Source organism: Siphateles boraxobius, unplaced genomic scaffold, assembly GCF_051911475.1.
Source record: "Siphateles boraxobius isolate OS27281-9 unplaced genomic scaffold, OSU_SipBor_1 11, whole genome shotgun sequence".
NCBI classification, from domain to species: Eukaryota; Metazoa; Chordata; class Actinopteri; order Cypriniformes; family Leuciscidae; genus Siphateles; species Siphateles boraxobius.
The window spans coordinates 2,438,719-2,463,292 of record NW_027508711.1 but is presented as its reverse complement, the minus strand read 5'-3'; the positions used below and the strand labels follow the sequence as shown (position 1 = coordinate 2,463,292).

The following is a 24,574-nucleotide window of genomic DNA, read 5'->3' as shown; positions in this document are numbered from 1 at the left end:
ACATCCAGTTCCCCCCTCTGTTGCTAGGCACCCATACAGACGGCTCTTAACGTCTTCAGGAACCATTCACTCTGGCCCAGACCTATATGCTGTAAACCATTCGCTTAAACGCCAATAATCAAGACCGTTGAATTCCAGCAGTCTCTCTCTCTCTGCCCTAATTTCCCACCATTACACCTCTGTGATAATGACACAAATGAAGAGATTGCTGAGAGAAACGTCATTTTGTAACAAGAATTCTGTTCAGATTTATTAAGTAAGACGTGTTTGAACTGGTCGATAATATTCAGTTTTTATATACATTACATTTTTTATGTTTTTAAAAAGTGTATCTTCTGCTCACCAAGGCTGCATTTATTTGATCAAAAATACAGTAAAAATTATTAGGATGTTTTTTGAAGGATCAGGTGACACTGAAGAATGGAGTAATGAAGCTAAAAATTCAGCTTTGTTCATCACAGTATATTCAAAATATATCCAAATAGAGAACAATTACAATAATACAATTTCACAATATTTTTTTTTTTTTACAGTTTTTCGATTAAATAAATGGAGCCTTATTATTGAGCATAAGAGTCTTTATGCTTTTTAAAAAACATTAAAAACTTCTGGTGATGTAAATAAAAATTAAAACATTAAATGTAATAATTTAATAAAATATTTGTTATTTATAAATTTATGTGTTCATTAATTCGCTCATTTATCGCTCATAATATTAGGCCAGGCAATCTTATAGGAACTGATTGGCCATTATGTGAAAACATAGACTCAGCAAGTGCTCACGCCTCAAGCATGAGACTATTTGTTTTGAGGTCAGAAATTAAAGGTAGGGTAGGCAATTTTGGATAGGCTAGCACTAGCAAGCTAGCTTTGAAAGCATATGATCCCATTCATAATGAATGTAAACAACTTAAAGAGCTCTTAGTTGTACCACCTGACTGCTGCAGATTCATTTAGGCGTTGATAGTGTTGACTTAGAAACACATAAAGCCGAGTCTGAGGACCCGAACAGCTCCGAGTAGAATGTCACGGCACGGGTTGCGTCTCTAAATTACGGTTATGACATGGAGTGAATGCAGCAAAAGCTCTTTGTTTTGGTTCAGGAGGACCTGTAAAAGGTGGCTGTTGTTTGTTGTGGGCACTCTGTGACTGACGTCTAAAGACCACCAAAATTAACAAAAAATGTCCCTGCAGTAATTCCTGTTTTTGTTGATTTAATTGTATTGATAAAGGGCAATACATTGTCAGTATAAACTGCATATTGATTTGATGTTAATGAATGAATGATATTGAAAGTTCTCTGAAACTATTTACAGTAGAAACTAAAGAAACAGGAACATTCCCATTATTTATTGTTTGTTTATGCTTTATGCTAGTTTTTGCCATGGGAATGAATTCTTACAAGATTTACGTGAGAGTTCCATCTTATGAGTCGTATCCCAGAATGCAAATCCATAATTATAATATTGGAATATAAGGTAATATCAGATATTATGGTGTCAGGAGTGTGTGTTTGAGCATAATGGGCACAAAAATTGAGATTAGCTTAATTGTAATGACTCAGTTGTTGGTTTAATTCAAGTACCATCAGTATCAATTTTTCTTATCTTGTGTGTACTGATTTGGTTTCTTTTTCATTTATGTACTACACATTTCACACTCAAGGCCTAAATAGGAGCCCTCTGGGTGTTTTAACATTCACTGATTTAGCTTTTATTATGCTGGAGAGGAAGTGTAATCAAACTTTATTTTATTACTGACGGCATTTTTAGGCTCACGGCACTTGTTTTTATGTTTGCCTTGTGCAATCATGTTAGAATAACCACATTATGTAGTTATCTTCATTTTATACTCAGTTTAATAGTGAAATATCATACTTTATACTCTAATGCATAACCTGAGGGGTGGGGAGTGTACGTAGGCGTTTTTTTTCCCATGACTCCACCCACATTCAGACATCGACCAATGGAATAAGGTTATAGAGCAGCTCGGCACGCCCTCTCCTGAGTTCATGAAGAAACTGCAGCCGACGGTGCGTAACTACGTGGAGAACAGGCCAAAATATGCTGGCCTGACCTTCCCCAAACTCTTCCCTGATTGCCTCTTCCCTGCAGACTCGGAGCATAACAAACTCAAAGGTAAGTGAGAATTTGTGCACATTTAGTTGCAAACATGTATTTGGCATTCAAAAAAATGAATACAATTTAATTAGATTAAATCAAATTAGAATTCCCTCCATTATCTTAATATATAAAAAAACAAATTCCTTACTTTAATGTGGGGAATTTTTTTGTTTTTTTGTTTTATTGCAGAGTACACTTATAAGCCATTTCTTTGTTAGGTTTACACAACAATACTACCAGGATAAATAATCAACTGAGTTGAAGGCTGATGTTTGATTCATCCTTCTTTGTATTTGTATGTGTGTTATTTTAATGGTTTGCCTGGAAGAATCAGTCAGCAATTTCCTTCCCATTTGCAAAATTGAGAGACGTTTCATAAATTGTTCTCAGAGCTCCTGTTGTTCTTCAGGGGATAGCAGAGGAGAATCGTGAGCTTTTGATATGAAAATTGCTTGGTTGAGTTTATTGCCGGTGTACAGACGTCACACCACAGTCAGATGATGAATGTTCAATGTGTTATGGGGTGTAAGGCACTGCTGATTAGAGTCTGATTAGACATTGGTGTCTGTGATTGTAAATGGTGTGTGTGTGTGAGACTGAATGAGTGTGTTTCTGAACCTGCCGTCAGGTACAACCGGCTCCGTCTGTCAGTGTGATGGGAAAGAGGGTTCAACACACACCTTGTATAACATTGTTCCAGGCCTTGTATATCATTGCACTGCACATTTTTGATGACTCCCTAATTTGACTGGTCAGCCTGTTAGTTGAGGCTCCATGAACTGTTCTGTGTGTGTGAGATAAGGAAGACATCCGATATGGGCGATATGTGATGTGAGCAACCACCATATTTTATTATATTATATTTATTCAGTTATATTTGATTTATTTTATGTAATTTTGTTTTATTCTGTTATTTTATGTCATTTTATTTTATGTCGTCATTTTATGTGTGCCGTTTTGTTTTATTTAGTTTAATTCTATTCCTTTTGTACATTTAATTGTCTATTTGTGAGTTCAGTTTGCATTTCAGTTTCATTTTATTTAATATGTTATTTTATATTTGTTATTTTATTTTGTCATTGTAGTTCATTATAATTATGTTTCATTTTATTTTACGTATATTATTTTATTACATTTTTTCCTTGTATTTCATTTTGTATAATTTTATTTTATGTCATTGTATGTCATCATTTTGTTGTTTGTTTAATTCTGTTCATTTTGTGCATTACATTTTTGTATATTTGTGAGTTCAGTTTGCATATCAGTTTAATTTTATTGTGTCATTTATTTCATTTTGTCATTTTTCTTTTTCTTTTTCAGTTGAACTTTTTTGACTATTTGTTTTCCATTGCGTTTTCCAAGTTTGACTTCATAGTCTCCAAACACTTAGCCAATATAAATATCAAATTTCTATCATGTTAATAAAACACATTTACAAGATAAATTAAGACGGAAAGGAAGAGGTGTGGAGTGAATCACAGAGAGTGAGAGTCAGCCATACAGATCTGCAGAAATCACTGTCGGCCATTTTGAAGTGGTCCAGCCGATGGCAGAGAGAAGGGACAGATGGGATGATGCTATGAGAGGAGAGAGAAAGGGTCTGACTTTACCCAGCTATTTATAGAGCAAGAAAGTGGTGGAATCAGAGAGCGTGCAGAGGTGGAGAGGAAGAGAGGGAAGGAAAGCTGAGAGCGCGAGGAAAGAAGAGCAAGAAAAGAGAGTGTTATGTTTTAGTGCCCTTGCGAATGAACAAACGAATTGAGGATGAAATATAAGATTGTGGTGTCTGATTTGTGAGATGTTTGCACTGCATTCCTCAAACATCTGAAATCAACAATAACTCTGTTTACTTACTTAATAAATGTCTCCGCTCTAATAACATTACTACCAAAATGATACATTTGTGTGAATGCCCTCATTTTAATGATGTAAAGATTTCTCCGCTCTGTTGTCATGTGTTTTACAGCGAGTCAGGCCAGAGACCTGCTGTCTAAGATGTTGATCATTGATCCCGCTAAGCGGATATCAGTGGACGAGGCCCTCCAGCACCCCTACATCAATGTGTGGTACGACCCAGCCGAGGTGGAGGCAGTGAGTACAGTCTCCTAATTCTCTCAGCACTATCGATCAGTGCGCCTAGAGCCATCTGTCACCTGTTCATTCCACTCTACTGCTAGCTCATTAAACACTGGACAGCTTTTATAGACTCAGGTCTGTACTAAAGTTTGGCCATATTCAGCATTTTGATTCATCTGACTTTTTTTTTTCTACATGGTTGGACCACTGTGACCAATCATGGTATCCCCCATAACTCACAACTGATTGGATAGTATTGAAGAAGAAGAAAAAAACTACAATTTATTTTAATACAACACACAACACTATAAATATGTACAAAAAAATATGATATATAATCACAGACATAAGACCTATTCAGTCTGAATTTCGAAGTATAAAGAAATTGTACGGAAAGATTTTAAAATTAAACATGGGAAAAAATGAATTTATTCAGATCATACATTTCATTCATTCATTCACTCATTTACTCACCCACTCAATTACTCACTCATTCACTCACTCATTCTTTCATTCTCACTCATTCTTTCATTCATCCACTTATCCTCTTATTCATTTACTCACTCATTCATTCATTCTCTCATTAATGAATTCACTTCACTCACTCACTCATTAATTAATTCACTCACTCATTTACTTATTCATTCATTTCATAATTCACTCACTCGTTCATTTACTCATTCATTCATTTACTCATTCATTCATTTACTCATTCACTCATTCACTCACTCACTCACTCACTCACTCATTCATTAATTTACCCTTTCACTCACTCACTCATTTGTTTTCTCATTTACTCACTCATTCATTTATTTTCACTCACTCACTCATTCATTTACTCACTCACTCACTCACTCACTCACTCACTCACTCACTCACTCACTCAATTATTCACTCATTTATTCTCATTATATATTGTTTATCATTTATAAAATATTACAAATTAAACTCACTACATTGTTATACCAACAATTTTATTTAACAATTGCATGCATTTGAACCAAGTCAATGTAATTTTGTCATATAATGAGTAATATTGATCATCATATTTAGTTTCTTTTCTGAAAATATTATTATATTATATTATATTATATTATATTATATTATATTATATTATATTATATTATATTATATTATATTATATTATATTATATTATATTATATACAGATCATATAGATCCTCACTCAATAGTTTGAGATTATTAGCTAGGTTTACTTTATCATGTTGCATTTGTTCAGTTTGTTAATATTGACGGTTGATTCTGGGGACCTTCATCAGTCTGAGAGGACACAGGAAAGGAGTAAAAATACCACAAGGTTGTCCTGTTCTTTGATGAAGATTTCTAAACATTCAATAAGCATTTGATTCTGATTTTATTCACACGTCCCCTTTTGACAAACATCTTGTTCTTGTCTAAAGTGCGCATCTGTACCGTTTCAAAGGGGTTTCAATGACGCAAGGGCTCTGGTTTTCTTGTTTAAGAGAGTGCACAACATAAAGTACAAAGCTACAGAGATAAATATGTTATCCAATACTAGCTCACATTTATTGTGTATCGCTGTTAGCAGTTGCCATTTTATGTGAACGTACATTTTCTGTTGATCGAAATATGAAACGGAAATACTAATATGGTACGCTATGATAGAAAATCTGACATTCATTAGCAAATAGTTTGTTTTAATAACCCATGAAGCATCATTATGATTAGTGTGATTCTTTTCTCCTTCTCTCTGGTGTTTCTCTTTCTCTGATGAAGGCCAGGAATCAGCAGATATCTATGGTAAATAAAGACCATTCAACACTTAGGAAACCTCCTCATCTCAAATCACTCACACACCGATCTCTTTGTAACACACTTTGATGTCTAAAACTCAAAAAACATAATAAGATATGAAATTTGCACAGTGTGTGTAGGGTGTGAATATCTGTGTATTTGTATGTCTGTATTGTATACTTATTTTGTAGAATGTAGCTAAGAGATAAATTCTGTATTCAGATAACATTTAAAGAATAGAATAGAATTTTTAAAGTTAATGTCAAACCTACAATTATTCATTTTTATGATTATGTATAACAATACGACATCATCCAGATCAACCAGTTAACAAATGCCTCCCAATCACACTGAACAAATAGAACTTGCTTACTCACTTTTAGGCTACGTCTACACTAATCCGGATCCAATTGAAAATTCATTTAAAAAACGCTCCTCATCCACACTAGTGTTTTCAGGTGTTTTTCAAAAGTTTCTTGTCCCCACTGAAACGTCGGAAGACGCTTAAATCATCCTATTGCGCATGCGTAAAACGTAATGAAAGCTGACTGAGATAATACAGAGAGACCAGACATAAAGTTATCACGCTATTGTTATGAAGCGAACATTTTACTAGCAAATTATCTCTCAAATGATCAAATTTTGCACATACTTTTTCTGTCATTTTTTCAGGAATGTAATATGAAGATTGTACAAAGTAACATGTATCTTTAGCAAAACTGTGCAAGTGAATACTGGTATAAGACTGTAAAAAATTGTACAACGTGTCTCCAATTCCTTCCACTGTAGAAAAATGAAGCTAAAAAAGGTCATTGCCGATTATGTCATTTGGAGCCCAAGTCTGCGCAGTATTGATCCCGAGGTGGAGCCGTGGTATCAAGATCCCGCAGGCTCAATCGCTAGCACAGCTGTCAATCATTCCGTTACACCCCGTTTTTATAGCATCAAATAACTAACTAAAACCCTTGAACATATGTGAGTGTGATGAGAACTACCTAAAATGACAGAAACCATCTTCTTAAAAAAATGTGTGTAAAGTTTAATTGGATTTGTTAGTTTAGCTTGCGTCCCATTCGGTTCCATGGAGAGGGAGGGGCTTCACTTCTCAGGATGCGTGTGGCACATTAGGATAAACATATTTATCGGTGCAACATGCATCATTGTTTTTAAATTCATTAGTTTTCACAGTACAATGTGAAAACAGTGTTTTCAAATGTATCCAATTGGGAGAGCGTCTTTAAGAAGCTCAGACAAAAACGCCATCTCAGTGTGGACGGAGGGTCAAAACATAGATGTGTTTTTATGTATCTGGATTAGTATAGACGTAGCCTTAGGTATAGTTACTCAGTGGAAAGGCACTGAATTAACTCACTTGTGAGTTTTGTGAAATAATTAAACAACTAATATACTGTAAATGAATAATGCAGGTGCATTGTACTTTAAGTAATCCTGTTTCCCCATAATGATCCTTTCAGTGCCATTTAAGCTCTCTTTCTGTTTATATCTTTCTTCAACTATCTGGCTTGTCACAAAACCTAGTGAGCTGCCTACCTAGACTGCATTCCTGTCATCAACACAGGGACATTTCCAAATAATTGCATGTGGATGCCTGAAAATGCTGAGGATTGATTCGATTGTTCAAATGTGTCCATGATGCCCTAAAATGCAGTCTAGTTAGTCTGCTCACTAGCCACTTAATCCTAAACCTTACTGCAGACTTTTCTGTCCTACTAATGGTGGTGTTTGGTCCTTATTTACTAAGTTCTTACTGTTGAACATGTCAGCTGCATGTGCAAATGGTGATAACACTTTACATTACAGTGCTCATGTTATTTTTTGTGCAAATATTATTAATTACAAAAATGATTATGCTAACAAAGTAATTTAATAGACACGTGTAATATCATATTATGAACACTGTAATGTAACATTAACCCAGCCCAGACAGCAACATAGTGTCGGCCCAGATCCGGGCCACATCTGGTACATGTGGATTCCACGCGTACCAGCTGTGGGCCGGATCTAAGCAGACACTATGTTGCTGTCCTGGAGATTTTTTAACATTACAAATCTGGCCCTCATATGTTTTCTGATCAAGATCTATGCAAGATGAAAAGCATTACATCAAATAAGTGACTCTACAGGAGCAGATGTGCTATATTTAAACATTGTTAAGCACTAAATATAAGTACATATACTGCCTGATGAATAAAGCATGATTTTTTATTACTTTTTTAACTGTTAGAGGATTGTCTTCATGATTAAGGACAAGCAATGATAAAGCTTAAGACATGTTTATGATTATGTTGGGGTAAATATTAAATGTGTTCCTCTTTCTCTCTCTGTCTCAGCCTCCTCCACAGATCTATGATAAGCAGCTAGATGAGAGGGAACACTCCATTGATGAATGGAAAGGTAGTCCTTCATGAAACCACAGACACATGAAGAGATGCAGCAGTTGACCGTTCACGCACAATGTTGTTTTTTTATAATGGTGGCCACTTTACATTGACTTGTTTATATACTGAGCCAGTATAAAAAAGTTTATATCCGTGCATTAGTATTATTATAGTATTAGTACATATATACTATTATAGTATTTATTCATATTTTGAAGTAGCTTTTATTTTTCTATTGTGAGTTTTCACTTTCATTTTAGTTTCATTTTAGTAACTTTGTTATGTGCTTTTGTAAACTTAATTGGTTGTCCTTTTTAGCACGTTTAGTAATTTTAGTACTTCAACTTCAACTTATTTCAGTTAGTTTCTAGGGAAACATAATTAGGTTTTTAAGCTTAAGATCTTCATCTAATATTTATATTGATTTTTTTATTTTCAGCTTTATTTCAATTAATCAAAATGATCTTTCTTTTTATAACAATGGCTGTACGTAAATAACAACACTCTTAGCAATAGTACTGCATCTAAACCACTTGACACCTTCAGTTTACCACATGGTTTTGCCATTAATAATCTACAAGTACTTGTTAATTTGACCCTTGTCTTGTTTTTTGTTGGTTTCTAATGAACCAAAAGTGCTTTTGAGTCGATTAGCTTTAAATGTGATCCTTTCTCTCTTTTCCTGCACCTGTGTCTCTCTGGCTCAGAGCTCATTTATAAAGAGGTGATGAACTTCGAGGAGAGAACAAAGAATGGTGTGGTGAAGGGACAGCCCTCTCCCTCAGGTACTCTCTGTGCATAAGCTATGCTTCTGTAAGTCAATTTAAAGTGATTTCAGCTGTTTATGAGAAACCCACCCATTGTGACTGCTCCATTTGTCCCTGTCCCCCTCTCATCTCGTCAGTGTGACACAAAAAGAACACGTCTTGAGTGTGATTTCGTGCTAGTTTTTCATTTAGATGGTAATCTGTTATTTTGACAGTGTTGTCTGTTGTAGTCTTTGCTGAAATTAATAAAAGGTGCTGTAAGCCATTTCAGCCACTACTGCTATTCTTTGACTTTACCACTACAAAACAAATGCTGCATTCAAGAAATGTTGTAATTACCGTAACTACGAGATGAGAACACGTGATGTTCTATTCAGAGCTGGTCATTTTTTATGACTGTTTATGCGCTTCTATTACAGCACTATAAATGCCAAATTGAATCTGCAGCGGTCAGGGGGTACAATCCCAGTTTACAAGTTGTAATTACAATTTCTAGTAGGATGTGACCATTTTTTACGGTAATTATAGCATGGCATGAACGTACCTAAAACCCCGCCCCCAAATGCATTGCTTTACAGGCAGAGAGTGTTTTTGATTGGCTAAAAAAGCATGGGCCTCTCCCAGAGACTTACAGCATCTTTAGAAAGCACTTTATAACACTGTATTTAATTTAGCCTATTTTTCACTTGAACAGTTACAATTGGACCTTCGCTAATTTTCCCAGTCCCCCATTTTCTCAGACAAGCTTTGTCTCTTTTACAGTGTGTGCGTACATAATTATGCGAGTCGATATTCGGATCAAATTTTTTTCCAATTTTCCAAGCACATTTGATCAATTCCAAACCGCATCAATCCTAATAACTACTATTAATAATAATAATAATAATTATGCACGCACTGTAAAATTTGGATAAATGTAAACGCAGTTCTATCAATTGAAAATATCCAAAATGACAAATGTCAAATGATTTTCATAACCATCTTTCAGGACACTTGTAATCACTTTAATTATTATTATTTTTTTCTGGGGAGCATTTGCCTTGATTCTGGTTCAGAATGTTACTATGTAATTTTTTAATATGAAAAAATGGCAGATAAATGCTTTGCAATGTCATAATTTATTCCAGCCCATTTAATAATAATATTCCAGCATTTATACCACTTTATAAGCATATTTTACATTCGGTGAAGCATGCTTGGTTAGCAACAATAACCAAAGGGGCGGAGCATAGTAAAGAAACATTTTTTTTCCACTTTAAACCATCATATAAATAAATTCTACATGATTGTAAAAATATTCAAGACCAAGTTATTGTATAATTTTTTTTTAAAACGAAGCAACCTAATGCTTGAGTTTAAAACATTGCTAAAATGCAAGGAACTGGCCTGGGTTCATTTTTTAAAAATGTATGTGTATCTGATTTTATATTGTATTGTAATGTATATTTGCCACTGTATATGTATACATGTTTCATAATTAAGGTTGGAGTCCATGATGTCTAACATTGAGTCAACACTGAAATATTTTTAGGATTAATTCAGCATTAAGAATATGATAATTCACTCAACGTAGAGGCTTTTTCTTGGAGGATTGTGGGATGTCGAGTCTATGTTATCAGCAGCCTGCAGTGTCTCTTTTTAACCTGTAGAGGGCAGCGCGTGTGTGTGTGTGTGTGTGTGTGTGTGTGTGTGTGTGTGTGTGTGTGTGTGTGTGTGTGTGTGTGTGTGTGTGTTGCATTGGTGCGGTGTTGCATGTCTGCAGTCTGCAATCCTGCAGCACTGAAGGTGACAGACAGAAACTGACACGAGCTGAAGTTCTTCCCGTTTATTTCGTCTCACTCACTTATTAACATCCGATCATGTCAATGATCGATTGGTTTCTAGCTGCTTATGTTTTGTGATGCTGGTGTTTCACTGCATTTTGCATGCGTTGTCCATCTTCTTCTGGCCTCATTTTCTCTCTCTCTCTCTCTCTCGCTCTCTCTCTCTCTCTCTCTCTCTCTCTCTCTCTGTCGGTCTCCCTCTTTGTAATTAAGTGCTTGTGCTGAAGAAAGCAGTCGCAATGCAGCTCCACATTTCACAGCAGTGTGGGTTAGTGTGTTGAGTCGTGTGTGTAGAAAATCACATGTTCAGTTCAATTCGGCTTATTTGCATAGCACTTTTCATAAACGCACATATATGATTTCACAGCAATTTCATAAATTATGGTTTTGACATATGTGGTTGAAATAAGTGTTTTATGAAAAAGTATTATTTGTGTTTTTCAGACAGGTGCAGAGAGCAAACATGAAAAAATGGCAGGTTATTTTCAACATACATTGATCACATGCCTATAAACAAGCTGGAAGTCTATTGACGGATGAGAATTCTTGAAGACTTGTGTTTGTAGATGTCCTGCACCTGCAGTGGCCCGTTGTAGATGTGGCGTCCTGTACTAAACAGTGATTCAGTACGTTTAGTTAAACCCGCAGAACTGTACTTGGGTTAAAAACCGATGCAGCTATAAATCCTCTTTCCCTTCCTGTTTATTAATGGTCTGGGAGTCAGAGATGCGCTTTAAGAAGCTCCATCCTGCAGTATAAATGAGGGATTTATGGTGGTCTCTGGGACGCTTGTTGGGGGAGGCGTGACTGGAGGATTCTGTGAGAGCAAAGCGATGCAGCTGAAAGTCTTTTTTTGAGATGGAGAAAGAGCAGAGGAAATGGTCAGGAGAAACCCAGAAAACCAGTGAAGAACATCAGGGATTCAAGCTGGTCTAAAAAACGTCTGCAAAACCCAGCTGGTTTGGCTGGTCAGTCTGGGACCAAAAAATGGGTCCAAAACCTGTCTAAAACCAGCTAACAGACCAGTCAAGACCCTTTTTTTGTAGGGCTGTTCGAAGCAATTTTGTTTCGGTATTTTTTTTGTCTTTGTAACTTTTTTTAATGGTGCATTTATTGCTCTTTTATCTTCCTCAACAATACTTTATGAAAAGTACATATAATAGTAAGAAAATAGTAAGCAACAGAATTGTTTTCAACACTGATGTTTATCAGTTAAAATGTTTCTTTCAGACCAAAATTAGGATGATTTCGGAAGGATCATGTGACACTGAAGACTGAAGTAATGATGAGTAATGAATATTAAAATGGAAAACAGATATTTTAAATAGTAATTATATTGCTGTTTTTACTGAATTTCTGATTCAATTTCAAACAGAGAAGAATTATGGGCAATGTAAAGTTTGTTTGTCGTCTTCTATAGTGTTTGTGGAAATATTCTTGTTCGTCTGTGCCGTGAGGCCAACTGATGCTCTGTGTGATGTGATATACATATAGTATACATATAGCTATCATAGTTTGCCGGTCTGGCACATTTCTATAGAACGAAAGAGTGAGTGAGAGAGAGAGAGAGGCGATAAAACCCCTTGCTGAGCCAATGTCACCCACCCTCTTCATTTTTTCTTCTCATTTTAAAGGGTAGCTTCTGCTTTCATCATTTATCATATTGCCATTATTTTTCATCCTTACCGCGGGTTCCAGCCTCACTCTGCAGTCATGCTTCAAAATTGCATTGAAATGTTAATCTCAAATAAGGATGTGGGCAATGTAGTACAAAGTTATTGTAAATCATGTTAACAGCACTGAATGGGTATTAAAAAGCCGCCTTCTATTAAAACAAAAGCTGTAGCCCGTCAATCAAGTAAATTAGCTTGTAATGTTATCGTAGGAAGCCGTTTAAGGGGTTATTTGCATTTGATTTTTATCAAAAGCAATCGCCTGGCCTGATTGGATTGGGCTGAGCTCCAGTGTTGAAACAGATTTGGTAAAGGATTCCAGGATTTCTGGCTTGTGGATTTATAGGGCAGCCAGTGCAACTCTCAAACCTGATGATGAAAAATAGGGACAATTTGTCCTTTTCGCAGGAGCCTTTATTTATCACTTCTTGTAGAGCATTAGCTCCACCTTGTGGCGCATCTCATTTTTTATTTTGTATGTGCTTTTTGTTACAAGCATGTAGAATGATTGTGTAACTAGTGATGCTAACTGGAAAATATTTTAGAATGAATTTAAGTACATTCATAATAAGAAATGTTTCTTTAGCACCAAATCATAATAGTAGAATGATTTCTGAAGGATAATGTGACACTGAAGACTGGACCAATAATGCTGAAAACTCAGCTTTGCAAATAAATTACAGTTAAAATATTACAACAGAAAGAAGTTAATTACAATTGTAATAAAAATTGTAAAAAAGTAAAATGTTTTTACTGTATTTTTTATCAAATAAATGCAGCCTTGGTGAGATTTAGTTTCCAAGTGTGTGTGTGTGTGTGTGTGTGTGTGTGTGTGTGTGTGTGTGTGTGTGTGTGTGTGTGTGTGTTTGTTTGTGTGCTCTAATGGCTGGTACAAAAAAAAGTAAGTATATTATGGATTTTTGAAAATGACCTTTCATGTAATGTGTAACATAGCTCTAAGTGAATGAAAACATCCTGCAAAGTTTTTAATCTGAAAGTGCACCGTATATAAAGTTATTGTCTTTCAAAAGTCGTTTTTTCAAATGAGTCATTAGCCGTTTCGTTTTGACGTCATGGCGAAACATTAGCATATTGCCTGCGGAATAAATATAATAAATACAATAAATAAATACCAGACACCAGGTAAAACTTGAACCCCCTCAAACCGGCAGCTGCATAGACATAATAAATACATAGACACTCTTTTGGCTGCTTTGGAACGTTGCTGCGATACGTCAACCCGTCCGCCATATTGCTGAGGGCAAGACTGCGCTGTAAACAAATGCAAGTAAACGGGTGAGCTGCGGTTTTTCTGGATAAAAACAAAAATAACATTTACATTTATCAACCGATTTCAGTACATGGTGTACAAAAACTTCCATCTCTAGTTATTTAAAATCTCGATAGTAAGACTTATAAAATCTTTTTTTATAAGGAATTGTCAAAGCTCAGGCTTGTCATGTATTTGGATTTTTATTCTTGGATAAGAATTGTGAAGACCCTTACTGAGATATAATTTAAATTTTCACATTAAATGAAATAAAGTTTTCTTATTGTGGAAAAAAGCATTTTCTGTCTTTAACCCGATTTTAGCTTTTGTTGTGCTTAGAATTGACCACCATTGAGAAAATGAAACAAATCGGCAAACACAAATCACACCGGCAGGCTGCTTTCTGTATTTTTAATAGCACTAATATGATATATATTTACAGATAAATACTCCAAATACACAATAACAAAGATAAATGACGGATCCTTTATGGTAATACATATGGTACAACACTGACTCCGGCGGCCAACTAACGTTACTATTACTTAGTTATCATATAATGACCAAATACAACCAGAAACAAAATGTTCAATCTTGCTTGTGAAAGGTAATTCCCCAAGACCTGTTATCAATTGTGCGGCGATTTATTACTGCCCAAGCAGCACACGAAGCAGGCATTTTTCTTAATTCCCATTATGAGAGTTATGGAAAGTTGCCCTCCGCAATATGGCGGCACCGTTGACGTACGATCCAGCGGCCAATAGGGCGTCTATGTATTTATTATGTCTATGGGCAGCTGATTCCTGGACACTGGATAGCATCATGTCAAGAAGAGGGTGCTCTACAATTCAAAGGCAGTTTTTTTTCACTTCCCAAGGACGATTATGTAAAGAATCGGTGGTTAAAATTAATCTTTACCACAATACCAGCAGTATAATCCTAAATTTTTGCTGTGTTCCCTTTATTTTACTGACGACTACTTCTCAAATTTCGGAGTTCAATGCAGGATTCACAAACCGCTTGCTCTCGAAACATGGTGTTCAAAATACTTAGTTTTGAGCTTTATATTGTGTTGGTCTCCTGCTAACTGGTTAACTGAAATACTTCTGCTAATCACTTGTGGGCCACTGTTACCTAAAACTATTAATGCAGATTGTCTGTCGTTCTCACTACTTTGAGGAAAGATTAAGCATGGAGCAAGATTTGTTTTACCAATTTTTACGTTACATCAGTCATTCACGCTAGTGCTAATGTATGCACTATTAATACAGTTTCCACGTTCACCGCAATAAATGAGAAAAATACTCTGTAAATAAATAAGTACAAGTAAAATAATCAGTTTATTGATGGACATGCACTTGTTAATGCTGATGCTGAAGAATTACAGTTGCAACATCTCATAATGTGCCTCAAACTGAGTAGTGTATCACTGAGAAACATCCTGCTCGAGTCGTCCTTGCGATGGAGGTTCAGGTTCAATGAATAGTTCTCCCAGTGTTTCATCATTGCACTCACGCTCGGATTGATATGGTAAAATCGACGTCATTGTTCGTTACTGTGTTTAGTTTACAGTGTAGGACATTGTTATGGCAATGGGTGTTTTTGTTCCCCAAGAGGCACGCTGTACACGGTAGACCAATCACAACAGACTGAGCTGCTGGCCAATCAGAGCAGAGTAGTTCACAGAAAGGAGGGATTTACAGAGATTGAGAACTGAGAACTGACGGGTTGTTTGAGAATCATTGAAAATGTGATGATGTGCAAATGTATTTTATGAGAAAATGAAACAGTGTTTTCAACTTTGATGCATGGAAACCTGTTGTAGGAGACTCCAAAACAACATTAGGAAACTTTAAATATTTAAAAGTTTTTTCCTGTGAAAAAAAAACGCAATGCCTTAAAATAGCTTAAATGTAACTCTACACCCTTGACTCATTTAGTATATGCGGTTCTATGAATATGCAAATTAGCCTCGCCTCCACTCACTCACACCAGCTCAGAGATCCACTCGTTGACAATCATACATTGATGTGATTGGTTACAAGTTTGTGACGTCAGAAACACCAGTGATTTCAAACCGCGTTTTTGAGGCTGTCTTTGGTTCACTGCAGTTTTAAAGAGAAAATACTCAGCAATGGTGTTGACTTATGAATTTCCACATGGTTTGTCTTGAACATGGCTTAACATCCTACAATATCACCTCAGAGACTCAGTCCATGGACTCCACCCTTAAAGGCCCCACTTTCATCCGTCTGGGATATTTGTACACGTTTTGTTGTTGTTGTATTTTTTGGTATTTGATCTTCTGCTTATAGTATCTATTAGCCCTGTAGAGGGCACTGTGGCGGCGTTTTCTTTTTTCGTTGTAACCGTTTTTCCCCCGTTACTTCCCTTAGCGCAGGTGCAGCCATGAACAGCAGCGAGAGCCTCCCCCCCTCCTCCTCCGTCAACGACATTTCCTCTATGTCCACCGACCAGACCCTGGCGTCCGACACCGACAGCAGCCTGGAGACCTCTGCCGGACCCCTGGGGTGCTGCAGGTGACTAACCGCCTGCCTGCGCAACCCCGTGTTCTTCAGAAGGTGAACCCAGAAACCTCGGAAAAATGTAATTAACGATATCAAATTTAAAACATGAGTTAATATATGACGACAAAATGTGCATTTTCATTCTGAATATGTATATTTATGAATCTTCACTAGTTGCTTTGCTTTGAATCCCCTCATATGGCATCCAAAAAAATAACGAGACTTAAAAAAAAGAGAGCAAAAAAAAAGGACTTAATCAGGCATCTCTGTAAAGTGTACATTGACTGGCTGCTATCTAATACCTTGCAATTTTCTGTGCTTCAGTCGATGTGTCAGGGTGGGCTTTTATTTTAATGAGCACTGTACAATAATCGATCAAACCTTGTATTCCGCCCTTTTTTTTTTTTTTTAGCTTGTGCCGAAACCCCCAACTGGTTTCGTATGGGCTGGTGTGTCTCTGTGCGATTCCTTGTAAGGTATAATAATAATAATATGTACAATGGCGCCCTCTATCTCTTGTATATATGTAATTGTGTACAGCTGTGAGGTGTTCTCAGAGTGGGACTGACGGCCAGTAGAGGGAGTTTTCGCACACCTTGCCACATAACAGCTAATCACCCGTTTCCCTTTGCCTGTAGTCTTGCATGGTCAGAGAAAAAAAGTACTTAAGCTAATTATAACATATACAATTATAGAGAACCGTGTTTATATAACATTTGAGGAGCTGAAGGGTGAATGTATCTGTCGCTCGACAGGAAGTAAGGCTGCTTTAAAGGAAGCCATAGGGGGGTACAAGCACTCTTGCTGTCATTTTCCCACTTCCAACAGCCCTTCCTTCGTGTTTGTGAAACTCGCCCACTCTGCAGCAGCCTTGCATGCTTTAACTTCACCTTTTAAAGGTGTGTCTAACTAAGTCGAGAGCATGAGCCTCATCTTCACTTTTGGTTCCTTGTTCACATCCACACAAACTAAATCTCATCTCTGAATTCATATTTTTGTTTTGGCTGAAGGGAATCAACATGCTTACTACCTAAACTTCACCGCAGGAGTTTATTATTAAATTGTTGGATTTGGGAAGTGCCTTGAAATAATGCAGTTTCCTCCTCAAAAACACGAATACAGTAAACGCGACGGCTCTGATAGAGGTGTCGGATGTGTCAGGTCTGTTTACCCAATCCCACAATCCCCTATTCATGTAGATTTCCTAGTGTAGTCTAAGTGTCTGATTAGAAGTCACTGTATGTATAAAAAAATGGAGGGAAAAAAGGCACCTGGACAAAAATCTGTTATAAGCCCCAGATCTGAGAACTAGTGATGGGCGGATCGATACGAAGTATCGATATATCGATACTGACGTTGAGAATCGAAAGTATCGATACTCAAACAAAAATATCGATACTACAGTTGTTGTTTTTTTTACCAGTGATTTTGTTTATTTGACAAGAAATCTAATGCGTAAAATATGCATTGAATTGGATGAATAGCCTATGTTAGTGAATAATTGTGTAGTAGTCAGAACCAATCAATCACAGAGAGCGTTCACACACTGCCAACAATGCATTCAAACCACTAATCTATATATTGTCATTAGATAGATCAGTGATTCAAACAATGCTTAACAGAAGACAGAAAAATATATGTTTGAGCTATTTCACAATAAACAAATTGTAAGATTGTGCAAATTTGTGCAATTAAATTGTTTTAAATTGAATGTTAAAAGTTCATACTGATGTTCTATTCTCTGTAACTAATTTTAATATAAATCATACACTGTCAGAATAAAAAAGTTACATTTTATTGTTGCAACAGCCTGTCACTGGCAGTCTCTTATGAAAATGAACATTACAGTGACCATAGTTCAAATAGGCCTATAATATTTTGTAGATTTCCATGGTTACCACTACAAGTAAACATTTTAACCATGTGTAAATAAAAAATATAATCTAATCAATTCCAATTAAGGCATATTGAATGTTAAAATGCCTTTCAAATATAATGTTTAGTGGGTATCATCACCCATTTTAATCTTAGTAATTCAATAATTTATTTTTTTTCAAATTTAAAAGTTCAGAGGTATCGTATTGGTATCGACGATACTGGCCTTTAAAGTATCGGTATCGTATCGAAAACAAAATAAGTGGTATCGCCCATCCCTACTGAGAACTACAGTGGCCTCAGACAGTATTTGTACATTTACATCACTCTTAAAAATGTTATTACGTTAAAATAAATGAAATGTCAGTCCTCCTCAAGTTCACACAAATGTAGTTCATCACATTAAATGTCAACATATTCCACTATCGTTTGACAACTGTAAAATGTCCAAAGTTTTGTTTTGAGTAATTTATGTATCATTTAACATATTAGGTTAAAAAAAATGCTACTATTATTTTGTTATATGGATTTACATGTATTTTTGTCCAAATACGCTTTGGGGCCACTGTTTGTTCCCATGTAACCCCTCCACATTCACATTAATTGTTCCATTTTTAAAAAGACGAGTAATGTAGTTTACATTTTCACAAACACATGGCTGATGTTTTCAGTATTAGGTAAAGTTTAGCTTCATTGAATATACATTATAAAGTACACAGTAAATTGAACATATAATATTTAAGTTGTACGGTTTTGTTTTGTACCTGTATTTGTCTGATTTGATCAGTGTATTGAACATTTTAATAAAGGGATGAAATACACATGATTTTTTTTTTGTTTTATGTAACAAAGCTCTCATTTTCTAACTCATTATCATCTAGAAACACCCTTTTTGTGGAGAAAATTGGTTAATTAGTATTAATAATTAAATGATTTGTATTTTAAATAACACATTTATGTGGCATTGCATATTAATGTTTACCTCATTCTGCTTAAAAAGTACACTATGTAACTTTTGACCCTCTAGCGGAAGAACATTGTTTTGGTTGTGCCTGACTTCGCGGATTAATAGGGTTATCACACTGCTCATAAAACGCGCACTACTAGGCTTAAAGGTGCAGTGTGTGATTTTTAGCAGCATCTAGGGGTGAGGTTACGAATTGCAACCAACAAAAGTTACGGTGGCCGACAGGAAAATATGTCATCGTCTGAGACAGCAGAGTAGCCAGTTCAGCAATGAGGTTTCTTTACAAGGATAAATTAAGAAATTATGTTTACTTAATTATTCAGTAAAACTATATGTAATTGCGAATATTATAGTTACTTGTTCATCATTGTGTCAGTGTTTTATTCGCTGAACTAAGCTTGCTTCCTTACACAAAGAGCAACATAGTAACGAAACTTGTTTGTCCGTTTAGGGCTACTGTAGAAACATGTCGGCGCATTTCAATGTAAGGGGACCCGCGGTGTATGTAGATAGAAACTGCTCATTCTAAGGTAATACAAATATAATGGTTCATTAAGTAAGGTCTTTATACATGACTGAAAACTTATTTTTTAAGGTAGTGACGAAAAGCGCTTTGTAGCTCTGTTTATTCACTGCCGGCTACGGTAAAAACATGAGGACACAATATGTAGACCTCCATAGAAGGGGGTGCCCGCGGTTATGGAGATATAAATGTCTCATTCTAAGGTAAAAACAACGGTTCATTGTGCAAGGTCTTTATACACCAATGAAAACATAGTTATGGATCTTATATTGCATTTTTGTCAATAGATCTTCAGAAATATTACACATTGCACCTTTAAGAGAAATAACTAGATTAAATGGGAAGGATCTAGTAGCTTTACCTATTAGTAGACACGGTACTTCCTTGAAAAGAAATTCCAGCACTGCGTTACAATAATGAAATGACCCTTCAAAATAGAAAATGCTTTACAGTGAGCTTTGTTAGAGAGCTAACTTGCATAGGCCTATGACACTTTATCTTTCAATAAAATACCTTACCTTGTTCGTTGAGTAATAAAATCACCATCTCTGCGTCGCTTTTACAACATTTCAAATCCCTCAGTTCTCTCCATCTCTGAAAAGACAAGCCAATTTGGATTACTGTTTTAGTAAGAGCTTTGTCGCGTTCTCTTTTTGCCATCAGGTTCTCCTCTGTTAAGCGTTTTAGAACAACGGGTGATTTCCCTGAGGTTGGAGATTTAGTGAGCTCCATATCAACCTTTCTCTCTCGTTGTGACAACTATGCCACTCCAACAATATTCACGTGTCAAAATAGCCGGAGCAACTTTTCTCTTTTTACCGATGTAACGAGACACGCACGGGCGAGTGACGCATGAACGCAATTTCCTGCGAAAACTGGCCTGTCAGGTCTAAAATATAAACCCTTATTTGGCTTACCATAGTGAATCAGCGTAAGACAAACACATTTTTTCGAAAATACATTGATGATGTATTAACTCAATGTTTATTTTGTGTTCATTTTAAACAAAAAAAGTTGCATAGTGTACCTCTAATGCAAACGTTTGTTTTCCAGTAAACAAATGTGTTCAATTGAATTTTTATTTCTTTTATGACAGACAGTCACATGCTTTTGACATCATGTATCGACCCTATAAGTGTGATTTCATATTCTTGCCTTCCGTCGGGCATGAACTTTCAGACTTTCAGAGATGAATATGAAATCATGTTCAAACATAAAACCTCAGAATTATGATATTGAAAGCCATTTAAATTCCCATTTTATCTGCCTGAACATTATCAGAAGTTTCCCAACCTAATCAGACATTTCCACCATAATAATCAACATTAAAATTCTCACTTCACCTCACACGGTACAAAGTATAATCTCTAGAGGACAGAGGGGGTTCTGGGAGGTCTCCGGTCTCTGCAAAATATTTCAATATGGCTGCTGATGATTTTACAACAGGGTGGACACGTACAAACAGTAGCTTTTGTATTTCAACTGTTAGAATAATAATTGTGCAACCGTTGATTGCATTTAATTTAGGAATAGACGGATAGCAATGTTGTGTGGCATCTTGCATTTTATACAGGTAATTTTTCGACAAAGGCCCTCGTATCTGTCGGGTCACTCACAGGGTTCATTTTTGCGACTCCATCGTCTCAGTCGTCCATTTTGAAACTCAACTTAAACCATTTGTTATGAAATTAAGCTCAAAACGTTAACTTGAAGTATGAACTCAAACTATAAGGCTTCCTCATAAAAGAGGTTGAAATGAGTGTAATGTCAGCCCAGGAGTGTGTGTTTCTCCCATGGTGCTTGAAATAAAATAAAAAAATGTTAGGATTGATGTCTCAGAATGGCTTCTGATCAAAGTAGGTGTCAACATTGAATGTGTGTACTTTTCAGAATGATATAATGCTGCTTCTGAAACCATTATAAGCCTGTGAGAGCAGTGATATACATGGGAAGCCACTACTGTTGCATTGTTGGTTAAAGTATTGAGTGTTAAAGCTGAAAGAACGCGGCAGGTGTGCTGTACGTGCTGTATTGTAGAGTTTGACTTTGTCTCGTAACATTGTGAGATCAGGGAGCGAAAGATTGGAAATTATGTAACTTAACAATGTGCTATTATGATGTCATTATTTAACCTCATACTGATTGGTCGAGATGGTGGCCTTTACAGAATTGTAAAATATTCCCTGGTTTTGTTTTAATCTGTTAATTAGTCCAATTAAAAAAACCTGTTCATTATCCAGTCTTGAATGTTCATCATAATTAATGCATGTTCACTAGATGAAACCGTTCAGCAGCTCGATAACACATCTGTCATGTTATATTTGAAATGAAGGTATATTTAATGTAATATTTTCGTATGAATTACATGCTTCCATCGAAACAATCTGCACAACAATGTACCGTTGATGAATCTGTCACTGCAATCAAAGGAAACACTCAGAGCAATACTGACCATCCATTACCATTGACTTCTTTCACTTTCTTTGTGTTCTCTAATCTTTTTTTCCTCCCTTTTCTTCTTTCCTTTTTCCCTATTTCATTTCCCTCCTGTTTCTGTTCCCTCCTTCCATCATTTTTTTCCTAATTTCCTTTTCTTCGTTTACTTTCCTTCTGTGTTGCCTTTCGTTTCCATTCTTGCTTTTTTTTTTTGCTTTATCGTCTTCATTTTTGCTTCCATCCTTTCCTGTTTTCCCTACTTCCTATCTTGGTTCCTTAATGTTTACTTCCCTCATTTCCCTTTTTTCTCCCCCCATTTTCCTTTTTGTTACCTTTCAATTCCATCCTTGCTTTCTTTGCTTTTTTGTCTTCATTTTTGCCTTCCTTTCTTCCTATTTACCTTCCTTCCTTCCCGTATTCTTTTTCTTCCTTTCCTTTTCCCTTCCTTTCCTTCTTTTATGCATTATTTTCTTTCCAATCTTCCTGTTTCTCTTTCTGTCTACCTTTTTGTTTCCTTCCCTTTTTGATCCATCTTTTGTCTTCATTTGTTTGTTTTCCTTCCTTCCTTCCACTTTCTTGCTTTTTGTTTCCTTTCGTCATTTCTTTGTTTACATTCCTTTCTTTGCCTTTTCTTTTTTCTTGTTCTTTCCTTGTTTCTCCTTTTATTTTATTTCCTTCTTGCCTTTCTGTCCTTCATTCCTTTCTTTTTCAATCTTTCTTTTGTTTTCCTTTTTTTCCTTCTTCCTTTTGTTTCTCTTCCTGCTTGTTAGTTTTTTCTTTCCTTTTTCTTGATTTTTTTGTCTTTCTAAGGTTATTCAATGTCAGAGATCACAGTTAGTGCAATAACAAACCTCTTTAAGTGTGGATGAACAATGGATTGTTTTTCATGGGTTCACACAGTGTATTAATACGAGTAATGTTACGAGTCTCATGGTGGTGTCAACTCAATCAAGTCTGTATGGTTTCATTTGGACTCAGATGGTATTTTTAAGCCTCTTTCTCTCTTCGTCTATCTCTTTCTGTGCTGTCAGTGAGCCATTCTGTTGAGAGTTCAAGATGGGGGATGTAGTTCTTTTGACATCTAACGCCATTTTCACACCACCTGCTCCAGGCTGTTGTTCAATTCAAATCAAATTATTCAAATGCAAGATAAAATGAGATGGTTTTAGGGGAAAAAATGAAAAATAAAACTTAAAGATTTAAACAGCACTATGAATCGCTGTTAGCACCCGACATTTTAAAGGTACTGTGTATGTAATATAAATATCTGTATGTGACTGAAAATAAACTCCTTTGACCTTGAAATGAATTGTCATCTGTGCTTGAATTCGCATGCCTTTTATAGGTATTTTAATTTAAGCTAGGCATAAACATAAACATTCACATTAACATAAACATTCATAAACATAAACATATGTTATAAACATAAACATTCATTTTAAATCTTCCTGTGGTGAGAAAGGGATTTTTAAAAAGTATGAATATTCTATGTAGTTGATCAATTAATATGAGGTCATAAACACTGCTTGCATAATAACTGCATTAACAGCAAGGAGCTGTCTAAATTGTTATTAGATAGAGTTTAGCATATCAACACCACATGACCTTCTGTTAATGAATTAATAAGGCTAATTAATAATAGACTATTAAGTGAATGACTGAACATCATTACAATAGTTTTATAACTGAAATATTTGGACATGATACAACACATAATTTAACACATAATTACATTAAAGATGATTGTGTGTACATAAGTGCAAATACGTGTATGCTATCAGACTAATTGGGTATCTGTATGCTATGCTAGTACATAAACAGACATTAATAGTCATTAGAACGTAGTTCAAACAGCACTATCATAACATGATTTTGTAGGAATTGTAATCAGGAGAGTGCCTATTAAAAAGAGAGTAAAGAGAGTATACCTATTAAAAGTAACGGGATTGCTTGGGGTCCGAATGGAGACATCCCTAGGAATCACTGAGGAATGAGTGGGATTATTGAGAGAGAGAGAGAGTGTGTGTTCAGAATGTGGAGGGTTTAAAAGAGTGAGGAATAAAGCAAGGTTTGGTTTATCGATTCAAAGCAAGGAGGTAGAGAGAGGCTTCTCTCATCTCTTTTGTTCTTTCGGGTTTTGTTTTTCTTTTTATCGTTTTCACAGAATCCAGAGAGCCAGATTTTGAAGAAGAGCTGTCTTTCTATTAGTGTCATCCACACCAAACCATGATGACTGTAATGAGAAGGAAAAAAAAGCATAAACATAAGTTATGCTTTGTTTTAATTTTTTTTCCAGGAATGAAACTCCTGGAGTTGCTGTAATAAATCCACATTTTTTA

General features: G+C 35.8%; 1 protein-coding gene across 21 annotated transcripts in view; it reads left to right on the top strand.

The window, feature by feature from the left end:
* mapk10 (mitogen-activated protein kinase 10) overlaps nt 1-24,574 on the top strand; it is a 112,851-nt gene that overhangs the window by 80,535 nt on the left and 7,742 nt on the right. For 7 of the 21 annotated variants that reach the window (XM_077194172.1, XM_077194174.1, XM_077194171.1 and 4 more), the window contains exons 10-14: nt 1,956-2,138; nt 4,090-4,214; nt 8,326-8,389; nt 9,081-9,158; nt 16,308-23,540. In XM_077194172.1, coding sequence (XP_077050287.1) covers nt 1,956-2,138; nt 4,090-4,214; nt 8,326-8,389; nt 9,081-9,158; nt 16,308-16,450 — 593 coding nt within the window. In that variant the 3' untranslated portion in view covers nt 16,451-23,540. Of the gene's footprint in view, nt 1-1,955; nt 2,139-4,089; nt 4,215-5,956; nt 5,981-8,325; nt 8,390-9,080; nt 9,187-16,302; nt 23,541-24,574 lie in introns of those variants that run through there. The other 14 variants (XM_077194178.1, XM_077194177.1, XM_077194167.1 and 11 more) reach the window with 6 other exon arrangements.